Source organism: Chanodichthys erythropterus, chromosome 8 (genome assembly GCF_024489055.1).
Source record: "Chanodichthys erythropterus isolate Z2021 chromosome 8, ASM2448905v1, whole genome shotgun sequence".
Taxonomy (NCBI): Eukaryota; Metazoa; Chordata; class Actinopteri; order Cypriniformes; family Xenocyprididae; genus Chanodichthys; species Chanodichthys erythropterus.
Window position 1 is genome coordinate 9,511,355 of NC_090228.1, and position 26,539 is coordinate 9,537,893.

The following is a 26,539-nucleotide window of genomic DNA, read 5'->3' on the forward strand; positions in this document are numbered from 1 at the left end:
AGGCCCTCAAAAATGCGATTCATTTTGGAGAAGAAGAATAATTGGCTGAGCAATTATAATAGGGTCCTCACACCATTGGTGCTCGGGCCCTAATAAAATACATTTTGTGCTCCACAGAACAAAGTCATAAGTAAATGATGCCTGAATTTTCATTTTATAGTGAACTATCCCTTTGCAGCAGGTGGTTTATCAGTGATATACACATAGGGCAGGGTTTAGAGGAGTTTACCTGAGCAGATGACTCCTGCATCTTTTGTATGATCACAGTCATATAAACCCCAAATTACTGATCCACAGTTCTTCAGTGTAGACTCTGATCCAGTACATAAACTGCGATTTGTCCAGATTGATCCTGATCCTTGTCCAAAGTGAGCACCTCCTACAGCATCTACAGGTTCTCCACAGTCCAGCTCTCTACACACCACTGCAGCATCAGCCATATCCCAGCCAAGATCACACACTGTTCCCCACTGACCTCTATGAAGAACCTCCACTCTACCAGCACAGCGACTGTGACCACCAACCAACCTTACTCTCGTAATGTCTATAAAATGAATAAAGAGGGAGTAAAGACATATGGACAAATGGAAAGAATGAGGGAAAAAAGTATCACACAAAGAGAAAGAAAACTATGATAAAATTAACTAATATTTAGTGTAGATTTTGGGAACATTACATTTGAATTCAGTTTATTAAACAAAAATGCTCAAACCTGCACACTCCAAGCCAACATCATTTTCATGTGAACAAGTGTTTTCATGTGATGGTGATTTTGGACAGAGGTGAATCTGAGACTCATTTCCTCTGCACTGAATCTCTTGTGTCCACATCTGAGCGTCTCCTTTTCCAAAAGCATCTTCTCCCAGCACCTGTACAGGAGCCCCACAGTCCAGCTCTCTACACACAACCTCTGCATCCTGCTGGTCAAAGGCAGCAGCACACACTGAAACCCACATCTGATTATCAAGTATCTCTAACCTCCCAGAGCAGCGAGAACCTCCAACGAGCCTGACTCCTGAAAGAACAACACAGGAAAGAACAAAATTTAAAGTTATAGAACTTCAATAATGAGTCATATAATCAATATATTAGTCATATAATGAGAAATCATTTTCTTTATCTTCTGAAATAAAAAAATATTTACTATGAAAACATTATACATGTCAGCAAAAGATTTCCCAGTTCAAAACAAAAAAAAAAAAAAAACTTGAAAGTAAGATGCTCATATAAAAAACAGTGTTATTGTTATTGTCAATAGTTATTGTTACAGATATATTGTTACGGATTGTTACTGTAAAAATCCGCCCACATTTTCAAGTCAACAATGTCTAAAAAATCATTTTACATTACATTAAAACATTACATTAAAATGTAGAGTCAGAAACAAGCTTCTAAAGTTTATGTTTAACAAGGTCCCTGATTATAACAGTCCGAAATTAACAGTTCATGTAGTAAAAAAAAGAAATAGTCATGAAAAATTAAATTATGACTGCTTTTGGTGCAATTGTTTTGTACATTAAAGGGATATTTCACCCAAAAATGAAAATTTGATGTTTATCTGCTTACCCCCAGTGCATCCAAGATGTAGGTGACTTTTTTTCTTCAGTCGAACACAAATTATGATTTTTAACTGCAACTGCTGCCCTCTGTCAGTCAAATTATAGCAGTAGATGGGAACTTCAACTATAACAGTAAATAAAACTTGCTTAGACAAATCAAAATTAAAACCTGCGGCTCGTGACGACACATTAATGTCCTAAGACACGAAACGATCGGTTTGTGGGAGAAACCGAACATTATTTATATAATTTTTACCTCTAATACACCACTATGTCCAACTTAGTTCAGCTTCCTGTTAGTGAGGTCAAAAAACGCGTTCTGAAGACGGAAGTGATGTCTCGCCCATATACTTCAATGAGCGCGAGACATCACTTCCGTTGTCAGAGCGCGATCAGACCTCACTAGCCGGAAGCTGAACGAAGTTGGATATAGTGGTGTATTAGAGGTAAAAAAATGATATAAATACTGTTCGGTTTCTCGCACAAACCGATCGCTTCGTGTCTTAGGACATCAATGTGCCGTCACGAGCCGCAGGGTTTAATTTGGATTTGTCTATGGAAGTTTTTTCGACTCTTATTGTTCAAGTTCCCAATCACTGCTATTATTTGACTGACAGACGGCAGCGGTTGCAGTTAAAAATCATAATTTGCGTTCGACTGAAGAAAAAAAGTCATCTACATCTTGGATGCCCTGGGGGTAAGCAGATAAACATCAAATTTTCATTTTTGGGTAAACTATCCCTTTAAGACAGGATTTTTAGCTTACCTGAACAAATGACTTGAGCACTCTTATCAAGACACACATCGGGTTCAGTTGGTTGCATGAATCCACATTTCTTAAGTGTAGACTCTGAACCAGTACACATTGCATTTTTCATCCTAAAAATCGGTTTTAATCCCAGTCCAAAATGAGCATCAGCCAGAGCATCTACAGGTTCTCCACAGTCCAGCTCTCTACACACCACTGCAGCATCAGCCAAATCCCAACCTGCACCACACACTGTTCCCCACTGACCTCTATGAAGAACCTCCACTCTACCAGCACAGCGACTGTGACCACCAACCAACCTCACATTTACTATGTCTGTGAATGTAAAAAAATAAATAAAAATAAAACTAATGTAAATGTAAAATGTTATAAAAAATGAAATGAGCTTTGTTGTACTTTGAACTCCTACCAGTACACTGCAAACCAATGTTTTGGTCATGAGAACAGTTGTTTTCATGTGATGTCGGACAGAGGTGAATCTGAGACTCATTTCCTCTACACTGAATCTCTTGTGTCCACATCTGAGCATCTCCTTTTCCAAAAGCATCTTCTCCCAGCACCTGTACAGGAGCCCCACAGTCCAGCTCTCTACACACAACCTCTGCATCCTGCTGGTCAAAGGCAGCAGCACACACTGAAACCCACGTCTGATCATCAAGTATCTCTAACCTCCCAGAGCAGCGAGAACCTCCAACCAGCCTGACTTCTAAATAAGATAACATAGATCAACAAAAGCATGACTTATTTATGGGGCTTCAAGATAATTATTTGTAAATAAAAGCCATTATTGTTAAAACATTATAAAGTCAACATTTTAAAATCAACTTCTTAAAAATTAGAAGTCAATATGAAAGCACACACAAAAAAATCTTTAAGATACGAATTTGAATATGTAAAAGTTTACCTGAGCAGATGACTCCAGCATCTTTAGTATGATCACAGGTGCTTTGTCCCCATCCTAATGATCCACAGTTCTTCAGTGTAGACTCTGATCCAGAACACATGATAAAACTCATCCAGATTGGTCCTGATCCTGGTCCAAAATGAGCATCACCCAGAACATCTACAGGTTCTCCACAGTCCATCTCTCTACACACCACTGCAGCATCAGTCATATCCCAGTCATCACCACACACTGTTCCCCACTGACCTCTATGATGAACCTCCACTCTACCAGCACAGCGACTGTGACCACCAACCAACCTCACATTCACACCATCTAAACATTAAGCAGTAACAATGAGAGAGATGAAGGGATGAGTTTAGTGCATAGCATTACTAAGTGGGACAAGTGGCAAAATGAGACACATATGTCTGAATATTTAAAATAATATTTAGAGTTCAATACAAGTTGAGCTCAAACAACATCCTAGGTATATTGATTTTAAAAAATTATTATTATTATTATTTTTATTTAAAAAACAAATGAGGGTTTAACACTAGAACCGCCAGGGTTGTATACCTAAAACCGTCAGCGGGTAAAATTTACCCATGCACATGTCTACCATTTTGATATGGGTAAAAACTCTTATTATGTCACTGTATTATGCCACTGTCTTCACAAAGTAATGTCTAGAGCCATAAAATGATAATTATTAGTCAACTATGTTTTTGTCCTGTAGTTTTATGTTCAAGGCCATCTTAAGCAGACTCACTTCTTAAAGGTTCAGTATGTAGGATTTTTGGATTAAAGACCACTAGAATATATATACCACTAGTGTTATATATTTTGTTGACTTGTGTACTCACTTACATTATCCCAAATGTTTTCAATGTTTAAATCCAGAGAAATAAGCCATTTTTAACCAGGACTTTGTCCGTACGTCGCCTATCAGTGACATCATACCCGCGTTACTGACCTCCAGCGGCGAAAATGTACATATTATAGGCATGACAACGCAAATTTGAGGGAAAAATAGATTTGGGTGGTGTAATAATATAATAAAATATAATTAATTTCTGCACTTTTTAGAGTGCAGAGGCATTTACCATTTATTCTTCTGCATACCCCCTCTCTTCCACTTAGACTGCACCTTTTCCATTAACGGACAATATTTGCCCCCTAAATTGACTTTCCAGTGCATTTATTATCTTTATGAATACCTTTACAACATTAATAATGAAAAACAGCGGTAGCTGTTTGCAAACACAATTCAAACATACAGTTTCATATAATTAATCATTTATTTGTTTATTTATGTATAATTTGAATAAGAGAACAACACCAATAAAAATGGTTTTTCATTAGAAATATTTTTTTTTAGGTAAAATAGCACTCATCACTCTTGGCATTTAGTGCCTAATATCGGTTTGACATTTGTGACTAAAACTGATTACCTCAATTTCAGTGGGTGAAAGGCATTGCCAGTAGAACATGGAAAATTAAAACATAAGCAACACAAAAATGACAGCGCAAAAATGAAGGCATATAGTAAATTAGATCCACTGGGGCTTATAGGTATAAATGCCCTGTTTTTTAATCTGGTTTTATCTAAACAATTTTTAACAACAGGGGATTGTGAATAACACAATTTTAATAAAAGTCAATGATTGGGAGACTTGGATATTTTATTGAAAATCTGTTATGTAGCTACATTTGAAAAACAGCCACGGGTAAATTTGACCCCGTTCTAGTGTTAAAGACAGAAATGTGAAGATTATGATTTTATAAAAGCACTTACATCAATTATCCTAATTTTTTTTTAAAACATTGTTACAGGATTTATACCATTACGTTGTCATGGAAACAAAGTTGAAAAACTGGATATAAATTTGCACAGAAAAGGTTAGTAATTTTTTCCACACTAAAATCATGTTAACACATATTTTGTTTCTATATTATTGAGACAATGAGTATTTTAATGTTTATGGATTGGCCCTATTCTCTAATGTCTCACTGTAACCCAGTGTTTTTTGTTGTTGTTTTTGTTTGTTTTTAAAGGAAGGACAAGTAGAAATCTATTTCTGTGGTAAACAAAATTATGCCACAAAAGATGTTGATTGAGCTTAAACTATATTAAATCAGGGGCCAGTTGCATAAACCACTTAGACTAGTCTTAAAATTTAAGACACTAATGTTTTTCTTGAAAAGTGGTCCTAATTTTTTTTAAGTTTGTTACATAAAAAGGTAGATTGGTGTAATTTGAATTGGGAAAATAACATTGATTACCCCTTGGTTAACTGCAAGTTGGTCAAACTAGTTCTTAAGACACAGTCTTAATATAGCGACTAAGTTTATGCAACTGGCCCCTGGTCTATTATACTTATTTATAGCCCTTTATGAATTGGAGAGAGAGAAAGAAAGACAAAAGAGAATGAAAGAGATAAATTGCCTGTTAAACACAGGAGGACATTCAAAATATTGTGACAATGTGATTACAGAGACATAAAAAAAAAACATTACAGTATAGTTTAATTTAAAGTGATTAAATCTGTCTGACACCTTCATTCCTAAAAATAACTTGATCTCTTTAATTTCTTGTGTACTTACCAGCTGCGATGAGTACTAAAACTGAAGACAGTAAAATGAGTGTCAGGCATCTCTCCATCTCTCTCTGCTTGATTAATTCAACATCCAGTAAAGCTTCTCCGCACTGATGATACAGAAGTACAGGCATCCTCTCACACCCCTTAATGAGAGAGAAAGAGGTCCAACACCCTCCAATCACACTCGCTGTTACCTTATTAGACACAACAGAGGAAATCATCAAACAACTTCAGTGACAAATCAGAGGAGGCTTTTATGACTTTCTCCATATACATCTAACTGTCAGCGCTGATGAACTCCTCCTCCACATAGACACACGCATATACATTTGACTTACAGGAGACAGGAAACTCTCCACTTTATTTACAGCATGAAAGCCCAACACCTGCAGAGAAGAGATAAAAGCGCTGATAACTAACTGTGAATGTCCTAAACACTGTCTATTAGTGTATAGGTCTATTAGCATGACATCATCTTTTACAAAAGCATTTAAATGTTTACCAAGAGCACAACACACAAGTAAGCCCTTATTACACTGACTGGCAGAAAAAAAGAAAGAAAACAAAACTAATTTTGTGAAACATTTGATCTATATCTTGAAATAATTCTTGTAATCAATAAGAAATTTAATTAATTGTGCAAAAGTACTTTCTTTCAGATGGCCCAGAAAAAGAAAAAGAAAAAAACAGCTGAGAGAGCCAGTGAAGTAAGAGGATGTAACAGCTGTAGAAGCCTGACTTTCTCTATGGCTCCTTTTGCCAGCAAATTACTCACCTCAGAGTGCAGGACACAAGTGTTCTCACTCCCCACTGAGGTAGGAAGCACGCTGCTAAAGCACAGGGGATTTTGAGTGAATTGAAGAACATAACCTTGCTTTATTGTCCACAAAACCCATTTTGACACTCAGGAGATGGCCTGTCAGGTCTTGGCCCATGTGACGAGGTGTTGAATTTGTTCGAGTCACTTTTTCAAAACACTTCACACAGTTCTTTAGCAAACGTTAAGATTTGCACAGCAGTAAATTTCACATCCTTCAGGAAGTCAATATAATGGGTTCGTGGAAAAAAACCCATGTTAATAATGAGACAATGGGCGAATAATGACTCGAAGGGATCGTAGGGTGAATTTGGCTCAACCCCCCCCCCCCCCACCCCCCTCTGCTGACCCCTTAAACGCCGGATTCCCATCGATTGCACTATAAAAGGGGTAGACTTGTCCCGAATGCACACTAAACGCCCCCCATCCAGCAGACCCATTATCTGCCCGATTACCCACTAAACTTTCAGAAGGCCCTTGCGCGGAGACAAAAGGTCGTGGGCTCTCGAGATTCGTGGGCTCTCCGACTCAGGGGCCCGAAGCACGAAACTCTACGACGATGCAATTTTTTCCCTTAGGGTTACAGCCAGGCGCTCTCTATATGTCGGTCGGGGGGCCCCCAGGGGCCAGTGTGCAAAATTTGGGGCCTGTGGGACCTTTGTAGCAATATCCCATTCGCCCATTATTTTCACAGGGGGTGCCAAAGTGGCATAAATATAAAGCGGGGGCCCCCCCACGAGCCACGGTGCGAAAAAAAGACTTCCAAAGGGCCGATCCGCTAGGGGGCGTTGTTTATCTTCTCGCCACGATCCCCGGAGTCAGGCGGAAAAGATTGGTGGCCCTAGGACCCTTTTTCAGGGGTTGAAAGGTCAAAAAAGACTTGAGCGTACGCCAAGGCGTGCTGCTGAGTGCCGTAAAAGAGTTTTTATCAGGTCAGGGATGACGGTTCAACTTGATAAATGAGAATGGTTTGAATAGTGAACAATCATGATGCTAATAAAGTGCTCCACATGGTTCAACATGGGGCAACAGGTCATTTTCCAACTATAGTGGGTAATCGGGCAAGTAATGGGTTTTTGGGATGGGGTGTGGCCTGGAGGGGGTCAGCGGGTCACCTGATCATTTGACCAATATAGTGGGTAATCGGGCAAATTATGGGTTTGTGGGGCAGGGGGCTTGGCTTAGGAGCGGTCATTCGTGGTCACCTGATCATTTGCCCACTATAGTGGGTAATCGGGCTAATAGTGGATTTTTGGGATGGAGGCGTGGCCTGGAGGTGGTCAGCAGGTCACCTGATCGTTTGACCACTATAGTGGGTAATCGGGCAAATAATGGGTTCGTGGGACGGGGGCGTGGCTTAAGAGCAGTCTGGGGGGGGTCACCTGATCATTTGCCCACTATAGTGGGTAATCGGGCGAATAGTGGGGTTTTGGGATGGGGGCGTGGCCTGGAGGTGTTCAGCAGGTCACCTGATCGTTCGACCACTATAGTGGGTAATCGGGCAGATAATGGGTTCGTGGGACGGGGGGCGTGGCTTAGAAACAGTCGGGGGGGGGTCACCTGATCATGACCAGCTGACCACCCATGACCGCTCCTAAGCCACGCTGACCACCTCCAGGCCACGCCCCATCCCAAAAACCCATTATTTGCCAAATTACCCACAATAGTTGGAAAATGACCTGTTGTCCCATGTTGAACCCATAGACTGCAAAAAAACATGGACGTAGCGTCCGTGACGTCACCCATAGAGTTCTGGGGACGAAAGGTTCGAAAGGGGACACCGACAAGTAAGCCCATAACTCTATAACTCCATAACTCTACTGATAATTAAAGACATGTGCTTGACACTTTTCTTGGCTTTTCGACTCCCGACGAGGTCGTAGGGCCGCCAAACTTTTCCGTCCGACTCGAGGGCTCGTGGCGAGAAGATAAATGGCATCCCCTGGCCGATCGGCCCTTTCTAAGCGGCGCCCACTAACCCACTATGGCAAACTCATTTGAATAATGGGCGAGTGGGATGTTTTTTGTTTCGGTCAATAAAAACCTTAAATTAGGAATCAGGACCTAGGGGCGACAAACGCAAGTACATGGGGGCCCTCGGTAACCGCGTGTCGAAGGGCCGAATTCCTCAGATTTCGGGAAGCGCCTTAAAAAAAATCAGCAAAAAATATTCACTGAAAATTAAAGACATGTGCTTATCACTTTTCTCTGCCTTTCAACCCCCGACAAGGTCGTAGGGCGCCAAACTTTTCCGTTCAACTCGGGGGCTCGTGGCGAGAAGAAAAATGGCACCCCCTGGCCGATCGGCCCTTTCTAAGTGGCGTATGCGAACCCACTATGGCAAACTCATTCGAATAATGGGCGAGTGGGATGTAGCTAAAAAGGTCCCAGGGGCCCCAAATTTTGCACGGTGGCCCCTAGGGGCCCCCCGAGCGACGTAGCGAAAGGTTGTGGTGCTCGTGCCCAAAAAAGTATTTTTTAAACACTTTTGATCCCTCTCTCTGTGTCTGCCATTCAAGTCAATGGGAGAAACAGGCCCCTACGTACGGCCGGACTCGAAATGCTTGGAAAGCGGCTAGGGACCCTCAGACTTGGGGGCCCGACTCGGGAGCCTGTGATGGCGGCGCGTGCAGAGTTTTGGGGCCCTGCGACCTTCCGTCTCCGTACGGGGGCCGTCCCGCTTCGCGGTTATGCACGTACCGACTTGCCGTACTCGCGCTCCCTTTTTTGACCTTTCGACACCCGAACGAGGTCGTAGGACCGCCAAACTTTTCCACCTGACTCGTGGGGTTGGGACGAGAAGGAAAACGGTGCCCCCTAGCGGATCGACTAGGATTTTGCTACAAAGGTCCCAGGGGGCCCAAATTTTGCACGGTGGCTCCTAGGGCCCCCCGAGCGACATACTTAAAGCACTTGGGTCTAGGGCCTAGGGAACAAAATTCCAGCTTCTGACCCCAATTTTCTCTCAAGATGCTCTGTCACTCTTAGATCGACAGAGGATTCTGAGTGATTTTTGGTTCCGAAAGACCAACTTTTGTCCAGAAGATCCTAGGGTTTCACGCTTCGGAGAGTCCAAATCTCAAATCTCAAGACGTTACGACCTTTCGTCTCCATACGGGGGCCGTCCCAAGCTATATTTACAAAATAGTGCCTTGGCGTACACTCGAGTCTTTTTTGACTTTTCGACCCCTGAAATAGGTCCTAGGGCCACCAAACTTTTCCGCCCAACTCGGGGGATTGTGGCAAGAAGATAAACGGCGCCCCCTAGCGGATCGGCCCTTTCGAAGCCTTTTTTCCCCGCGCGTCCCACTTTTCAGTGACGTAATGGGTGAGTAGGATTTTGCTGCAAGGACCTCAGGGGCCCCAAATTTCACACCGTGGCTAGTGGGGGGGCCCGAGCGACGTACCGAAACCGCCGCGCTCTAGCGCCGAGGCAAGACCTTCTCAGCCTCTGAAGCAGATCTCTCTCTCTCTCTCTCTCGAGGCTCTTTCACTCATACACTGAAATAGGTCTTTAAATTATTTTGTGGCGGGGGAGGGGCGATTTTATGGGAAGGTCCTAGAGCTTTGCGCTTCGGGGCCGAATCTAAAATCTTGAGGCCCCGCAACCTTCCATCTCCGTGCGGGGGCCGTCCTACTTTATATTTATGCCACTTTGGCTCCCCTTGTGAAAATAATGGGCGAATGGGATATATTGCTACAACGGTCCCGGGGGCCCCAAATTTTGCACGTTGGCCCCTGGGGGCCCCCCGACCGACATACAGAGAGCGCCTGGCTGTAACCCCAAGGGAAAAAAATTGCATCGTCATAGAGTTTCGCGCTTCGGGCCCCTGAGTCGGGGGCCCCTGGGGGTTCTGAATCTCAAATCTCGAGGGCCCATGACCTTTCATCTCCGTGCAGGGGCCTCCTGAAAATTTAGTGGGTAATCGGGCAGATAATGGGTCTGTGGGACGGGGGGGCGTGGCCTGGAGGTGGTGATCGTTTGACCACTATAATCGGGCAAATAATGGGTTCATTAATAATGGGTTCATCCCAAATAACGGGATTTGACAGTTCAAATGAATTTTAGCTGTAGAAGAAGCAGAATAATAACTGAGTTTTTTGTTTGTCTAGAACTTACTAGAGCAGATGGCACCAGCATCATCAGAATGATTAGTTTCAGATATATTTTCCCCAATCATTTGCTCCACAGTTCAGTGCAGATTCTACTCCATAGATCTATCCCAGACTGGTCCTTTTCCCTGGCCAAAGTCGGCCTGCTTAGGTGCAGCTACAGCCTCTCCACAGTCCAGCTCTCTACACACCACTGCAGCATCAGTCATATCCCAGCCTAAATCACTTACTGTTCCCCACTGACCATCATGAAGAACCTCCATTCTACCAGCACAGGAACTGCCACCACCCACTAATCTTAATGTTTCTAAAAGAGAAAAGGTACACAACAAACAAAGAGAATGTCAGGAAATACATTTTGGCATAACACAATGGTATATTTTATTTTGAATCAAAGTTGTGTTGCCAACTATAACTCACAAGTTCAACTTTATTGTTATGGGGGCAATTGCTGCTTAAAGATGACACAGGACAGAAAGCAATCTGATATTCATTTCCTCTGCACTGAATCTCTTATGCCCACATCTGAGCGTCTCCTTTTCCAAAAGCAGTTTCTCCCAGCACCTGTACAGGAGCAAGCAGTATTACAGACTATTCTGTTTTCCAATGTATAAATAATATGATGAATATAAGACGTATGATAACTGACCTGAGCAGATAACCCCAACATCTTCACTATGCTTACAGTCATGTTCACCATTTTTTCTTCTTAAGCATTTAAATACTGAGGACTCTGACCCACTACATTTCACATCATCCAGACAGATTTTTCCTGATCCAGGTCCAAAGTGAGCAACACGCATTGTATTTGAAGTATTATCACAGCCGAGCTCTCTACACACCACTGCAGTGTTTCTCAAATCCCAATATTACACACGGTTCCCCATTCTCCACTTTAATAAACCTCCACTCTACCAGCACAGGAATTATTACCACCAGCCTCACTCTGCCTGTAGACAAGATAAAGAATTTCTATATCTTGTCTACAGGCAGAGTGAGGCTGGTGCTGATAAAATGTGAGAAAATGTGAATCCTTTGGATTTTCTGCATTAATTGATCATATAATCAATTGAAAGCATGAAAGAAAATGATTGTTTGTGCTGTTAGTGTGTCACATTGTGTATCGTCTACACTTGTGACTTTGATGAAGATCAGAAGACAATTTTATGACAAACTAATGCAGAAAACCAACCAAGTCCAAAAGGTTCACCTACGTTTTCTTGCCAATGTACTACAGAATATATTATTTGTGTGTGTATGCTAGTACCTAGTAATATTATATAATATGTAATATAATTAATATATATACACGATTATATACCTTTGTTTTTGTTTTGTTTGGGTTGTCAACCATGATCTCGCATTTAGTGCATGGAATAGCTACACGTATTCATCAAAATTCATGTGTTTTTGTTCAGAAACTGTTATTTGTGTATAGGGAGTTTCTGCCTTTATTCTCCTCTTCAGTGGGTGAAATGCATGTGCAATAGGATTTAAATCTGGAATCTGACATGGCCAATCTAAGACCTTCCATTTCTTTCCCCTGATGTCATGATATTCAAACAAAGAGCACAATTAACAATATGTTAATAAATTATAAAATGAACTGGACTGGTTTTGTACAGACCACATTTGTAAATAAACATTGGTTTCTGTTTCACATAATATGTTTTATTCACCTGGCATAATATCTTGTAGCTGTAGATGTGTTTACAGTTTTGCTTGATTGCTTAAAATCTTGAACTAAAATTTCAAAACCATAATGCCATATATCAAAAAGCACACCCATTTCCCTAAACTATAAACATTGTTCCCCTGCTTTGACACATAAATCAGATTCGTTGAACTGTCACGGCAAAACTCTAGACACAAATACCTTCATTTCTCATTGCCTACACCATGTTGTCATTTAGAAAGCATTCAATATTGTTCACTCAAGTCAGCATGGCTTGAGCTCAATCAGCACACAGATACCCACGTGGAAACACTAAGAGTCAAAATTGATCACACACCAATCAGAACCTTCAATAGAGAGATAAAAGAGTTTGAGTCAGTTCATTCAATTTTGGAAAATGGATCCAGAAAGACGTGATTGAAAAGGTTGAAGACATCAGAGAGGAGGAGGAGGGGGAAGAGGATGAGCAAGAGCAGTAAGGAGTGGAGGAAGAGGTGAAGGAAGAGAAAGAGGAGGAAGACAAGGATGAGGTGCAAGGAGACAAGGAGGCTCAGATGAAATTTGTGCCACTAGTTGACCATGTCCTTGTCCATGGTATGACAATAAGGGAAGTTTGGGCAATGAGTTCAGCCAAACTTACAGTAAGTTGCTTCAACATCACCTCAATCATAAGAACCTTCAGGGAGGGAAACAGGAGGTGTACCTTAGTGTAGTCTACTGTAACTTTTGAGTGCTGTACTCTGTTACAACACATGCATCAAATTGACTTACATACAGATAGAGTTTCTGTCTGCTTCCATTTTGAGAAAAGGATGTTACAGTTACATTAATAGGTACTTGTATTTTTGTAGGACACAGAGACGTTGGAATGGAAGAAGCCTGACTAGACATTTCAGTTGATTCGTGCCAGGTGGATCAGGCATGCAATATTAAAATATAATAAATAATAATAAAAAATATAATAAATAAAAATAACAAAAATTATCAGATTATGTTGATTTCGTGTAATTTCAGGTAACCGAATTAGTTTACATTCATGCACAATCAAAAAAGAAAAAAAGAAAATAATATATAAGTTAACCTTGTCTTAAGGAATGTACAATATTTAGCCTAATGTCATGTAAACATATTCAAATAAATTCTTTGGTAAATGTTTGATGTTTTATTATAGTCTGTGTAGGAATTCTTGATAGTTGAAAAGTTGTTGAAAAGAAAAACCAAGAATAATCAGTCCAAACTCAACCTGCAGATGGAGCTATTCTAAAATATTCCAGTGAATAATTCAGTATCAACCACAAAATAAAACTAAAGAAAAGTTTAGAGTTATTTTAAGTATTTTAAATTTAAACTGGACCATCACACAATAAACTGTGCTGGTGTTTAAATGTGTGTGATTTTTTTTATGACCAAAATTATGCGTACAATCATCTTTGCAAAGCTTTTTGTTGTTATCACTAAAGTTTCTTAAAACTGCATTGGAAATTATTATGCCCCACATGTATTTTAAATTTTGTCATTATTAGATACTGCCTAAAATCACCTAAGAAAATTTTTTCCACATGTTCTTTTGTCCACTTTCCTGCTTTTGAAAAAAATAATTAATTCATGTCCGTAAAAATTAATTTATTGATTAAAAAAAAACAGCTTTTGAGTATGCATTGATTTCAATATAAAAATAATAGGCCTGAGAACTGATTATTTTTTGTTACCAAATTTTGTAAAGCATGTAAAGAATTTCATTCAAAAAGATTTGAAATAACATAAAAACATAAGGCATTGATGCATTAGTAGCAACATAAGAATCTCCAGTCACTGTAATATGATTTGTTGATCAGAGGCAGTGGGTGTGGTCAGTGAGTCACAAGGCCCCTCCCTCTTTATTTGACCCCTCTCCCACATCATCATAGTCTGTTTTTAAAAACAAAAAAAATCATATTTTCATTGTTATGAATGTATTAGGATTTAGTTTAAAAAATGAGCAACATAATGAATAAAATATATAGTTATGTAAAAATGTCACCATAACTGACCCAACAGGTTTCTCTCATCTTCATTGCTGTTCTTCACATCATCATACTCCTCCTGATCTCCCTCTGATACACATGTGAAATAAAACCTCACATTGTGATTTTACAGTTTTTTTACAATTGCTTACACACTAAAATTAAAAATAACACACAGTTACTGAAACTCTACACTCAAAGAGCAAAACCTCAGGCCAGATCTGCACAACTATAAGCACATTCTCAGCCTCACACTTTTTGCAAAACACTACACACAACGCTAAACACACTTCTCTACATTAGACACAGAAATCTAACATAATGTCATTTCTTTGCCATTTCAAGACACTGCTTTCCAAAATACCACACATATAAACCAATTGATCAAACACGGCCGTCAGGTGCGAATACACTTAGGTGCTTAACTGTAAATTCAACAATCAAGTGCATAAAAAGGCAAAAGGTGAGTTTATGTGTCTTCAACTAAATGGAAGGCAATGTTGCAGTAAGAGGGAGAGTGAGAAACATCATTAAAAAATGTCCCGGGACAACCTGGAGTTAACATCACAATATGTTGCAATCTCGCAGAATGGGGTCCTCCACCAGCATGCCAACTTAGGCTCTTACAACATGGCCCACATATTTACATTTTAGACAGACTGCACAAAATCATCACAGCAGAAGACCAAATGGATGCAGAGCAGATGAGATGCATTGTCATATGGGACAATGTAAATTTCTGCTCTAGTCCAAAACTGGTTTCATAAGTGTCCACAATTTTCACTCCAATACCTCCCACCATATTGTCCCTTCCTTAAACCCATTGAGGAGGCGTTTTTCTTTCTTTCTTTCTTTTTTCTTTTTTTGGCATGGAAGTTTTACAATCTCCAGCCCTATGTCAGGATATCCCTCATTCAAGTCATGGAGGAGGCCTGACCTAACTGATGCAGGATCTGTGCAAGGATGGATTTGCCTTTCAAGAAGATGTTTCCCTCAATGTCTTGCAAGAGAGGACATCGCCTATGATGTGGATGAAGTTTTTTCATTTAATATCATGTTTTTGTTTTGTCGCCACCAATGTTTTTGTTTGTGTAATATAATGTAAAGTTTTGAATGAAGTGTTTAATTTTGCAAAAGATCTGAGGTGTTCTGCTACTTGTGTGTGTGGATCTGTGAATTGTGTGTAGTGTTTTGACAAAATGAGCCTCGTTTTTAAAATTGTGCTGAAGCAATCGTAAAAAAAACTAACACAGCTTGTGTCATTGATGATGTCACTGATCTCTTTCTCCTCATGACTGTCTGAAACTATTAGATTTACTCCTGATGAAGTCATGATGATTCATTAATGGTAGAAACATGTTCAATATTAGTGGATGATGATAAAATACAGTTCTGTGTGACTCACCTGTTACACCTGGAATGCTCTGTCCATTAATGATGACATCATCATAATGCTCCGGTGCGTCCACTACATAAACATGAAGATATAAACAGAACAAATGACACATCATCATATCAGAACTGAGCATCACTTCAGAGGTATTATGTTAAACACACACAAAAAAAATGAATAAAAAGTAAAAACACCTTTTTTAATATTAAAGTTCTGTCCACTCATTATGACATCATCATAGCTCTCAGGTGTGTCTTCTACAAATTGAACATGAGAAACCCATACAAAATATAATTTATATATATTTTTAATATACAGTACAGTCCAAAAGTTTGGAACCACTAAGATTTTTAATGTTTTTAAAAGAAGTTTTGTCTGCTCACCAAGGCTACATTTATTTAATTAAAAATACAGTAAAAACAGTAATATTGTGAAATATTATTACAATTTAAAATAACTGTTTTCTATTTGAATATATTTCTCGAAATAATTTATTCCTGTGTTGGCAAAGCTGAATTTTCAGCATCATTACTCAGTCTTCAGTGTCACATGATCCTTCAGAAATCATTCTAATATGCTGATCTGCTGCTCAAGAAACATTTAATGTGTACAATTGTACAAAATATTTGTGTACAATATTTTTTTTCAGGATTATTTGATGAATAGAAAGTTCAAAAGAACAGTGTTTATCTGAAATCTAATCTTTTGTAACATTATAAATGTCTTTACTGCCACTTTTGATTGATTTAATGCATCCTTGCTGAATAAAAGTATTCATTTCTTTAATTTCTTTTCAAAAAAATAAAAATAAAAATTCTTACCGGTACTGACCCCAAACTTTTGAACGGTAGTGTATAATGCTACAGAAGCTTTGTATTTCAGATAAATGCTGTTCTTTTGAACTTTCTATTCATCAAGGAATCCTGAAAAAAAAGTACACAACTGTTTTCAACATTGAAAATAATCATAAATGTTTCTTGAGCAGCAGATCAGCATATTAGAATGATTTCTGAAGGATCATGTGACACTGAAGACTGGAGTAACGATGCTGAAAATTCAGTTTTGCATCACAGGAATAAATTACTTTGTCAAATATATTTAAATAGTACACAGTTATTTTAAATTGTAATAATATTTCACAATATTACTGTTTTTTACTGTATTTTTAATTAAATAAATGTAGCCTTGGTGAGCAGACGAAACTTCTTTTAAAAACATTAAAAATCTTAGTGGTTCCAAACTTTTGGACTGTACTGTATATACACTGTCACGATCACCATCAGTTCCCGGACTACATTTCCCATAATCCTCCCTGCCAGTCACATGCACACTCCACACCAATCACCTGTTGCCACATACAGCTAAGCACATTACCTGGACTATAAGAGACTCACTCACACACCACCTGATTGCGAAGTCTTGTTTACCCTGTGTACAATTCTGAGTGTTCTTCTATTGTCTGACTGCCTACCTGTTATTGAACCTGCTGCTTACCGTGTACGAACCTCTGCTGCCTACCCCTGACCTGTGCCTTGTATCCTGATCTGTGAGTGTTATCTGCCAGCCCTGACCTTTGCCTGTATCCCGACCACGACTCTGCCTGTCCCTTGCTGTTCCTGTTTTGACCCTGCCTGTACGACCATGCTCTCATTTAATAAAAGCTTGCAACTGGATCCCTGCCTGAGTCCGGCTCCGTTACATACACAGATTTTATATCCCATTATATAATAACAGAGCGACACCTGTCTCAGGATCTGGTTTCAGTCCATCAGTGATGACATCATCATAGTATCCCGGTGTGATTTCCTTCATCATCTCTTCTGCATCAAAACATGTTTATATTTTGGGTGTTTTGGAATATTTTGGGAAACAAAATTTAAAATATGCCATTGCAGGTCTTTCAACTTTTTAAAATTATCTGGTAATGAATGAATCATGTGATCAATTACTGACCTTTCAGGCCACTGTCATTGGTGACATCATCATAATACACAGTCTTGAACTCTTTTTCTAATTAGAGAAAAGTTTTAGTATTGTGAACAATTGAAACATTCACACACATTTCATTTACTGGTAAAATATGTGAAATACATTTGATACATTTTTTTAGAGTTTGTAAATCAAATTATTTATTTTATGTGTTGTTTTGAATATACTTCAGCTCTCTAACCTGAGAGAAGCTCATCAGCATCTTCATACCCAGAATGCAGTTCTTCAGAGATGAGACTCCCTGTTAAAGGAGCAGAACAGTCAGAAACATGTTCATCATTACAAACAGACTGAATCCTCATTTCCTTTGGATCATAAAGCATTTTGTTACTGAAAACACAACACAAATATTAATTACTTACATTTTAAAAGCATTAGAGGCAGAAATCTCATGTTATAGAGGCCTATTAGTAAACACACATGTATCCTCACATGAACCCATTCCTCACTGCCTTCCAGAAATACACACAGGAAGAGACAAACACACACACACACCTGCACATTCACACACACACACACACACACACACACACACACACACACACACACACACACACACACACACACACACCTGCAGCTCTGTGGTTTTCTGCAGGAGGTTTAACAGGACTAATAATAGATGAACATCAAGTGTCTGACAGACTCTCTTATTAATTCATCATATTAAATAAGATTCAGGGCTCATGTCTCACCCCTCTGAGTGAAGTGATTGTGTCTGTGATGAATCTCCTCATAAACGGCCTCAGTCGTGCTCCTGTGTCTCCTCTTAGAGAGAGCTGTGAGTGTAGAGAGACAAACCTGCTGTCAGTTCACAACACATGACTGATCACACACTGAATAAGACACAATATGACAGTCTCTGGATCTCTCCTACCTCTCCTCATCACTCTGTTCTGCTGAATCAGTATAAGCAGTGGCACTAAGAGCAGGAAGAGCACAACTCCCAGTACAATCACAAGCACAGAGAGAGACGGAGGAGTTTGTGGAGGAGAGACTGATGTTGAGCTCACTGTCTGAGAAACTGGAGGAGAAGATGATGTTGTTGTGGCAGGAGTAGTGGACACTGACAAATCTGACAAAACAGACACACATTCAATATCATGCAAATAACAAATACTAGCACTAAAATTATGTAAAATGAATAATTTTCATTAGTGTTTTGCTATGACCTGCACAGGTGAGTCCAGCGTGATCTTTGTTGGAGCAGTCAGTGTGGTTCTTCAGGGAGAGAGGACAGTCCCACAGGTGAATCTCATTCCCTCTGCACTCGACTCTGTTCAGCCACACAACACCTTCACCAGCACCAAAGACTGAATTCCCATCAGCCCTCAGTGCTGCTCCACAACCCAGCTGTCTGCAGACCACCTGAGCATCGCTGATGTCCCACAGATCATCACAGACTGAGCCCCACACAGCGTTATGATACACCTCCAGCCTCCCAGAGCACCGGCCCTCCCCTCCACTCAGTCTGAGAGGAACGTGATCTAAATCACACACATCAACATCACTGACCAGCAAGTGAAGATAGAGATCTGTAAATTATTTTGAATGAAATTGTGCAGTCCACAGATAATAATTCACTAACAAACATTTAACAAATTTATTATCAAGGAACCTACTTGAACACTTTCTCTGATAAGGAGACGTTGAACATGTCAGATGACTCCGAGGAGACTCATCACTCTCCTCCACTGAAATTAAAACATTATACAACGAAGAAAACAAAGTAAACTTAAAGTTAAACAAAGTAAACTTATCCTGTTTGTGAAAAAATAATTTTAGACATTTTTCATCTGTTTAGTTTAGTTTTGCAGGAACATTAGTTTACTTACCACATGAACATGGCATTTAAGAATATATGACTACTGAGACCATGTTAAATTATTTTAATACCATCTCACCCAAGCAGGTGATTTTGGCCACTTCATTATCATCACAGTCATTCAGTCCCCAGGGTGAAGATGGACACTGCCACAGATTTAAATCATGTGGTCGACATGTTAGTTTATCCAGCCAGTTAGGAACTGATTTCAGTCTTGGTGTAGATTCAGACAAAACACCAGATCTTCCACAGTTCAGCTCTTGACAGATCAGACTCGCTGTGTCTCTGTCCATCTGGTTCCAGCACACATTACCCCAGGATCCATTGTAGAAAACCTCCACATTCCCTTCACAGCCATCGGTTAACCTGATCTCTTTAAACTCTATAATTTAGTTAGTTAGTATTATTTAGTTATTTCTAAAACATTTATTTTGATTTAAATTTTGGAAAAAAAATAAATAAATAGAGCAACATGTTTACCTGAACACACGACTCCTACATCGTCCTTGTGTTGACAGTCATGTTTTCCCCAGCCTGGAGAAGAGCAGCTCCACAGGGACGTCTCATTCCCCTCACACTCCACCTCATCCAGCCATATGGGTCCAGAACCAGGACCAAACCAGGCTGGTACCTGCTGGTTACTGAGGGCCACTCCACACTGCAGCTGTCTGCACACCACATGGGCATCTTTAATATCCCAGGAGTCATCACACACTGTCCCCCATGAGCCGCTGTGAAAAACCTCCAGCCTCCCTGCACAGTCTCCCCCAGAACCCACCAGCCTGATGGACCCACGACCTGATATTCAGAGAAAGAGAAACACATTAGTGATCACTAACAATTGAAGAATCTGCCCAGATGTTGCTCTTCTCACCAAGGCAGGTGATTGACAGCTGTTGTGTGGAGCTGCAATTGAGAGTTTGTGGAGAGCTGCAGTTCCCCAGATGAGCTTCACTCCCAGAGCACTGGAAGCCCGTCACACACTCATGACTGTGTTCAGGATTGGATGAAGAGGAGCCAGAGAAGTTCAGCACAGAGCCACAGCCCAGCTGTCTGCAGACCACAGAGGATTCAGTGAGACTCCAGGAGTCCAGCAGAACTCTCCTCCAGACCTGATGGATGGAAACTTCCACCTCCCCCTCACACTGTCTCTCTCCAGACAACCGCACCAGACCATCATGAACAGCCAGAGACGAATCTGAGTGAAAGATGTGACACTTTAAGATATTTCTAGATAATTTATAACATTTATTTCAATAAAATCCCCTCACCAGAGCAGATGACTCCAACATCTCGTCTATGAGAACATTCAGCTCGACTCCATGAAGAGATGGAACATTCTGAGAGTTTTGTTTCATTCCCGTCACAATCAAACACATCAGCCCAGATTTCACCACTTCCGTCTCCAAACCAGTCTGATCCCACAACAGACACAGCAATCCCACAATTCAGCTGTCTACAGAGGACACTGGCAGCTCTCATATCCCAGCATGCATCACACACTGTGCCCCATTCACTGAAGTACTGACGCTCAACTCGACCAGAACAGATGTCAGGACCATTGACCAGTCTGAGGTCAGTGTAACCTGGACAAAGAACAGAGAGCTTAATGAAAATAATCAAACCAAGAAGAAACTGAACAAATAATTACATTTGGTAACGATTTATACAGTAGAGAGTCTGAAAATTGATATTTTACCAGAACATATCAGTCCCACATCATGTTCATGGGTGCAGTTTAGATTACGTGAAGATGATAATGGACATTGTTGAATCTGAGATTCATTTCCTCTGCACTGAATCTCTTGTGTCCACATCTGAGCTTCTCCTTTTCCAAAAGCATCTTCTCCCAGCACCTGTACAGGAGCCCCACAGTCCAGCTCTCTACACACAACCTCTGCATCCTGCTGGTCAAAGGCAGCAGCACACACTGAACCCCAGCTGCCTACAAGAAGCATCTCCACTCTCCCAGAGCACAGGTGAGACCCGTCCACCAGTCTTGACCTTCCGAAAGTTTTTGTATCTAATGATTTTGACAGATAATACAACACATAAGATGTGTTTCAAAGGATAAAAATGGATAGTATAAACATCAAAATGTGATATTTATTATTATTTTATTAACAAATTATGAATTGCTCTGAAAACTATTTAAATTTGCATTTATGACATGGATGAAAATCAGTGATGCATTAACAAGGTGATGTATGGAGCAGCTCACCTGAGCATATGACTCCAGCATCATAATTATGATAACATAAATGTTGACCCCATCCTGGAAACTGACAGTTCTTCAGTATTGACTCTGATCCACTACAGAACACATAACCCAGCCAGATTTGTCCTGATCCTTGTCCAAAGTGAGCATTACGCACAGCCTCTACAGCCTCTCCACATCCCATCTCTCTACACACCACTGCAGCTTCATCAATACGCCAGTTCCAATCACACACTGTTCCCCACTGACCATCATGAAGAATCTCCACTCTACCACTGCAGGGACTGTTACCATCAACTAACCTCACAGTCTCCAAATCTGTACATGAAAGAGAGAGAAAGAGATTTAACCACAGTAGTATTAGAACATCATACAATCACCTGTAGAATAATGCAGATTTGACAAAACATAAGATATAAAGAAGTTGGTAAATACAAATATTTCTAATTATTTTGAACTACACAACCATGCTGGATAAGAGTATATTAAAATATTCTTGTCATTATTAAATTGGTTGTCGTTTATAAAAATATATTGATAATTAATGATCTACTGTCACAAGATCTTATTTTCTAAATATTACACAGGTTTCTATTGGTCTAAAACTGCTTATTTAAACAAGCAGAATTTCACAACTTTAGGTTTTTTTGTACTTACCAGATGTTGTTAGAGTGACTATAGAGGAGAGTAAAACGAGTGTCAGACATCCCTCCATCTTCTTCTGCTCGTCACACTGTTTGTTTGACTCTGTTTCTCCTTCTGCTCCCTCAAACACACTGAAGAAACTGGCTCCTGTCAGTCCCCTAAAGAGAGAGAAACTCTCACAGCTGCCAATGACACTCACTGTTACCTTATTAGACACAACAGAGGAAATCATCAAACACAATCACTGACAAATCAGAAAGCAGCATTTTTATTTTCTCCATATATATCAATAAAGTGTGAGCGCTGATGAGCGGGACTCCTCCTCCAGCGTGAAGAGACACTTCACTGAGGACAGACTCGTGTCAGTCATATGTCAGTGTGGAAATAAAGTCACACTAAACTTAAAGAGATTGATAGAGAAACACTGCAGGTTATATTCAGCATCAAAGCCTGGATCTGCACACACAACATACAACACTGATGACTGACTGATCACTTACTGACACTTCATTTCACACACAAACATAGTTGATCTTTGCTTTGATTATAGAAAGTTCTTTAATATTAAGTGGATTATACCACACTGGTATCATATTCTAACCAAGAGCACAATAAACAGTATGTTAATAAATTATAAAATGAACTGGACTATTTTGTGTACAACAAACAGAGGCATATTCTGATAATATTTGTAAATAAATATTGTTTCGGTATTCATTTGGCATCATATCAAACATTTTTCAAAGATTGTGTATTGTGTATTTGTGTATGTAGATATGCGTTTAATACTGCAATGGGTAATTCATCCAGCAGATGGAAGCAAAACACTTATTGTCAAGAGAAGCAGACAACAGTCTTGACCTTGTGGACCAAATTTTGTTCAGAAATTGACAGAAAATTAGAAAGAATTGTTTCTCTTTTTTACAGTTACTAATTTGTTTTATTATTATTATTATTTAATGTAGAGCTCATTTCTCTGTACATTTATTTTACTACTTGTCTGTACTCTGTAGTTAGTGATATTTCTTATTATAGGTGACTATATTTAAGAGTTTATAATTAAGAGTTTATTAAAAGTCTGATGTTAACATTTAAATGAAACTATAAAATGTCTTGGATTAAAAAATATATTATTAAAATATTATATTAATATATTATTAATATATTATATTAATATATAATAGGATTATTAACATGAATTATTATTATTATTAAATGCTTGTTTTATTTTACATTAAAGAAGTATTATTGCAATAGCAATATATTTCTTTATTGATTTGATTAAATGTTGTAGTTTAAATAATAATAAGACAATAACAATAACATTGTGTCACGATCACAGTCTGTTCCTGTTCACTCCGGACTCCATTTCCCATAATCCTCCCTGTCAATCACATGCACTCACTCCACCAATCACCTGTTGCCACATACAGTCATGCACACTCCACACTAATCACCACACCCAGCTGATACACATTACCTGGACTATAAAGGACTCACACACACACCACCTCACCGCGAAGTCTTGATTACCCAGAGTGTCATTTCTAAGCGTTATTATTCTGTCTGCCTGTCTGTTTCCGTTCCTGCCTGTTTCCTGTTTGACGATCCTGTGCTGCCTACCTCTGACCCTTGCTTTGTATACCGACCTGTGTATGTTATCTGCCAGTCCTGACCACTGCCTGTACCTGGATTACGATTCTGTCTACCCTCTGCTGTTCCTGTTTGCCCCTGGTTTACCCTGCCTGTATGACCACGCTTAACTTTAATAAACGCTGCATTTGGATCCCTGCCTGTGAGTCTCCCTATGTAACACATTGTGACAGTAATAATAATAATATTATTAATGCATACTGAATGAGGAAAAATGTTTTTCTTTTTCTTTCATTTTCTTTTCTTTTTTTGTCCTTAGCCGATCACATGCCTGTTTGTAGCAGATAAAGTGGGAATGTTACAGCATTTCAACATTTATAACAAAGCACCAAAAATAGAAGATAAAACAAAATGTGAAAATCTCCCCGGCCTTCTCAAAATTTCAAGGTGCAGTGAACTGTTAATATGTTTTGTGTTGTTTAATACTGATGTTTCTGAACTGGTAGAGATTAAATAACAGTTCAGGTGCATAATTATTTTTTGCCAATGAGCAATAATATCACTGATAATATCACTTTTAAAGGTGCCCTAGAATTTAAAATTGAATTTAGATTGGCATAGTTAAATAACAAGAGTTCAGTACATGGAAAAGACATACGCTGAGTTTCAAACTCCATTGTTTCCTCTTTCTTATATAAATCTCATTTGTTTAAAAGACCTCTGAAGAACAGGCGAATCTCAACATAACACCGACTGTTACGTAAGCCCCCAATATTTGCATATGCCAGCCCATGATCGAGGCATTACACAAGGGCAAAACGTCTGGATCTGCACAGCTGAATCATCAGACTAGGTAAGCAAGCAAGGAAAACAGCGAAAAATGGCAGATGGAGCAATAATAACTGACATGATCCATAATAACATGATATTTTAGTGATATTTGTAAACTGTCTTTCTAAATGTTTCCTTAGCATGTTGCTAATGTACTGTTAAATGTGGTTAAAGTTACCATCGTTTCTTACTGTATTCACGGAGACAAGAGCCGTCGCTATTTTCATTATTAAACACTTGCAGTCTGTATAATTCATAAACACAACTTCATTCTTTATAAATCTCTCCAACAGTGTAGTGTTAGCCAGTTAGCCATGGATCACAGCCTCAAACTCATTCAATATCAAATGTAAACAATATAACAGTATGCAATACTCACATAATCCGACGCATGCATGACAAACACTTTGTAAAGATCCATTTTGAGGGTTATATTAGCTGTGTAAACTTTGCTTATGCACTGTTTAAAGTGCATATTGCAGGTTAAACATTTTTTTCGAGATGAATATATAACCCTGTACAAAAATACCATATAAAAATGTTTTGCAGGACATAAGGGCATGAATTTAGTAGATAAAGTGATGGTCTCTGTAAAAACCGCTTTTTTTCAGCGTCGCGTCATTTTACGTCACTCAAGGGAGTCGATCGCTGAGCTCTGTGTTGATTCAGTGCAGAGTCCCAGCTAACACACGACGTAACAGTTACGTAATGTATTCGTACTTTTTGGTAATTTCATGACTTACTAACTGACAACGTAACTACGACGTCGCATGCCAGTAATTTCATTACCTTCAGATTACCATCTCACAACGTCGTCAGTACGACCCCCTAACGTTATAAGATTACCAAGGACGTTCCAGATACGTACTCTATTCGTAATATATTGGTAATTCCATGACTTACTAGTAACGTAACTACAACGTTGTATGCCCGTAATATTATTACCATCAAATTACCATATCACAACGTCGTCAGTACGATCTCCTAACGTTATAAGAAAACCAAGGACGTTCCAGATACGTACTCTATTCGTAATATAATGGTCATTCCATGACTTACTGGCAACGTTACAGCAACATGTGCTGGTAATTTCATTACCATCATTCACGCGTTCTTTATATGTTATTATTACCAGAATTTGCCATTTAAAATGTGTAATTAAACGTCAGACACAAGACTGAAATGTCCCTTAAGAAAAAAAAAAATGTTTCTTTTCACCAAGTCAGAATATGGATGATTGCTTTTTATATATAGTGACGTGACATACAGCGCGCGCCTCCACAAATGGAGTGCGCGCCGCGCGCACAGTATGTTGACAAGAGAGTAAAGTTAATTTTTCTGAGAGAAGAATTAATTTTTCCGAGGTGACAACGAATAAATGGCTTTTATAAAAATGTATAAAGTTAACTTTGGAAAGACGCAAAACCTTTTTTTATTGTTATGTTTACGTTAGTGCTGGTGGCCGTTAGAGTTGCCATGGCAACCGGGAAAACATTCAAGCTGCTGGAGAGGACAGCGTCGACGTTTCTCCGTGTTTCTCGTCAGTTTTATAGCAATAAAGTTCAACAACTGCGTCAGATTGGTTAAGTAACATTACCCACAGTCTACCTTAAGTACTTTATGTTA

The 26,539-nt window shown here is 39.4% G+C and overlaps 1 protein-coding gene and 1 pseudogene across 1 annotated transcript in view; both read right to left on the reverse strand.

Annotated features, from left to right (window-relative positions):
- The window catches only part of LOC137024524 (uncharacterized), a 59,579-nt pseudogene extending 51,362 nt beyond the window's left edge, over positions 1 to 8,217 (reverse strand).
- Positions 8,218 to 10,836: 2,619 nt separating this feature from the next.
- Positions 10,837 to 26,539, reverse strand: part of LOC137024525 (scavenger receptor cysteine-rich type 1 protein M130-like) — a 123,039-nt gene continuing 107,336 nt past the window's right edge. The window contains exons 5-20 of the mRNA XM_067392173.1: positions 21,848 to 22,162; positions 21,326 to 21,649; positions 20,898 to 21,212; positions 20,462 to 20,824; positions 20,107 to 20,424; positions 19,706 to 20,008; positions 19,424 to 19,495; positions 18,974 to 19,288; positions 18,679 to 18,876; positions 18,497 to 18,580; positions 17,986 to 18,045; positions 17,769 to 17,825; positions 17,558 to 17,635; positions 15,828 to 15,890; positions 14,450 to 14,512; positions 10,837 to 11,051 (exon numbers count right to left, since the gene is read on the reverse strand). Of these exons, the coding sequence (XP_067248274.1) occupies positions 10,837 to 11,051; positions 14,450 to 14,512; positions 15,828 to 15,890; positions 17,558 to 17,635; positions 17,769 to 17,825; positions 17,986 to 18,045; positions 18,497 to 18,580; positions 18,679 to 18,876; positions 18,974 to 19,288; positions 19,424 to 19,495; positions 19,706 to 20,008; positions 20,107 to 20,424; positions 20,462 to 20,824; positions 20,898 to 21,212; positions 21,326 to 21,649; positions 21,848 to 22,162 (3,143 nt within the window). The remainder of the gene's footprint in view (positions 11,052 to 14,449; positions 14,513 to 15,827; positions 15,891 to 17,557; positions 17,636 to 17,768; positions 17,826 to 17,985; positions 18,046 to 18,496; positions 18,581 to 18,678; positions 18,877 to 18,973; positions 19,289 to 19,423; positions 19,496 to 19,705; positions 20,009 to 20,106; positions 20,425 to 20,461; positions 20,825 to 20,897; positions 21,213 to 21,325; positions 21,650 to 21,847; positions 22,163 to 26,539) is intronic.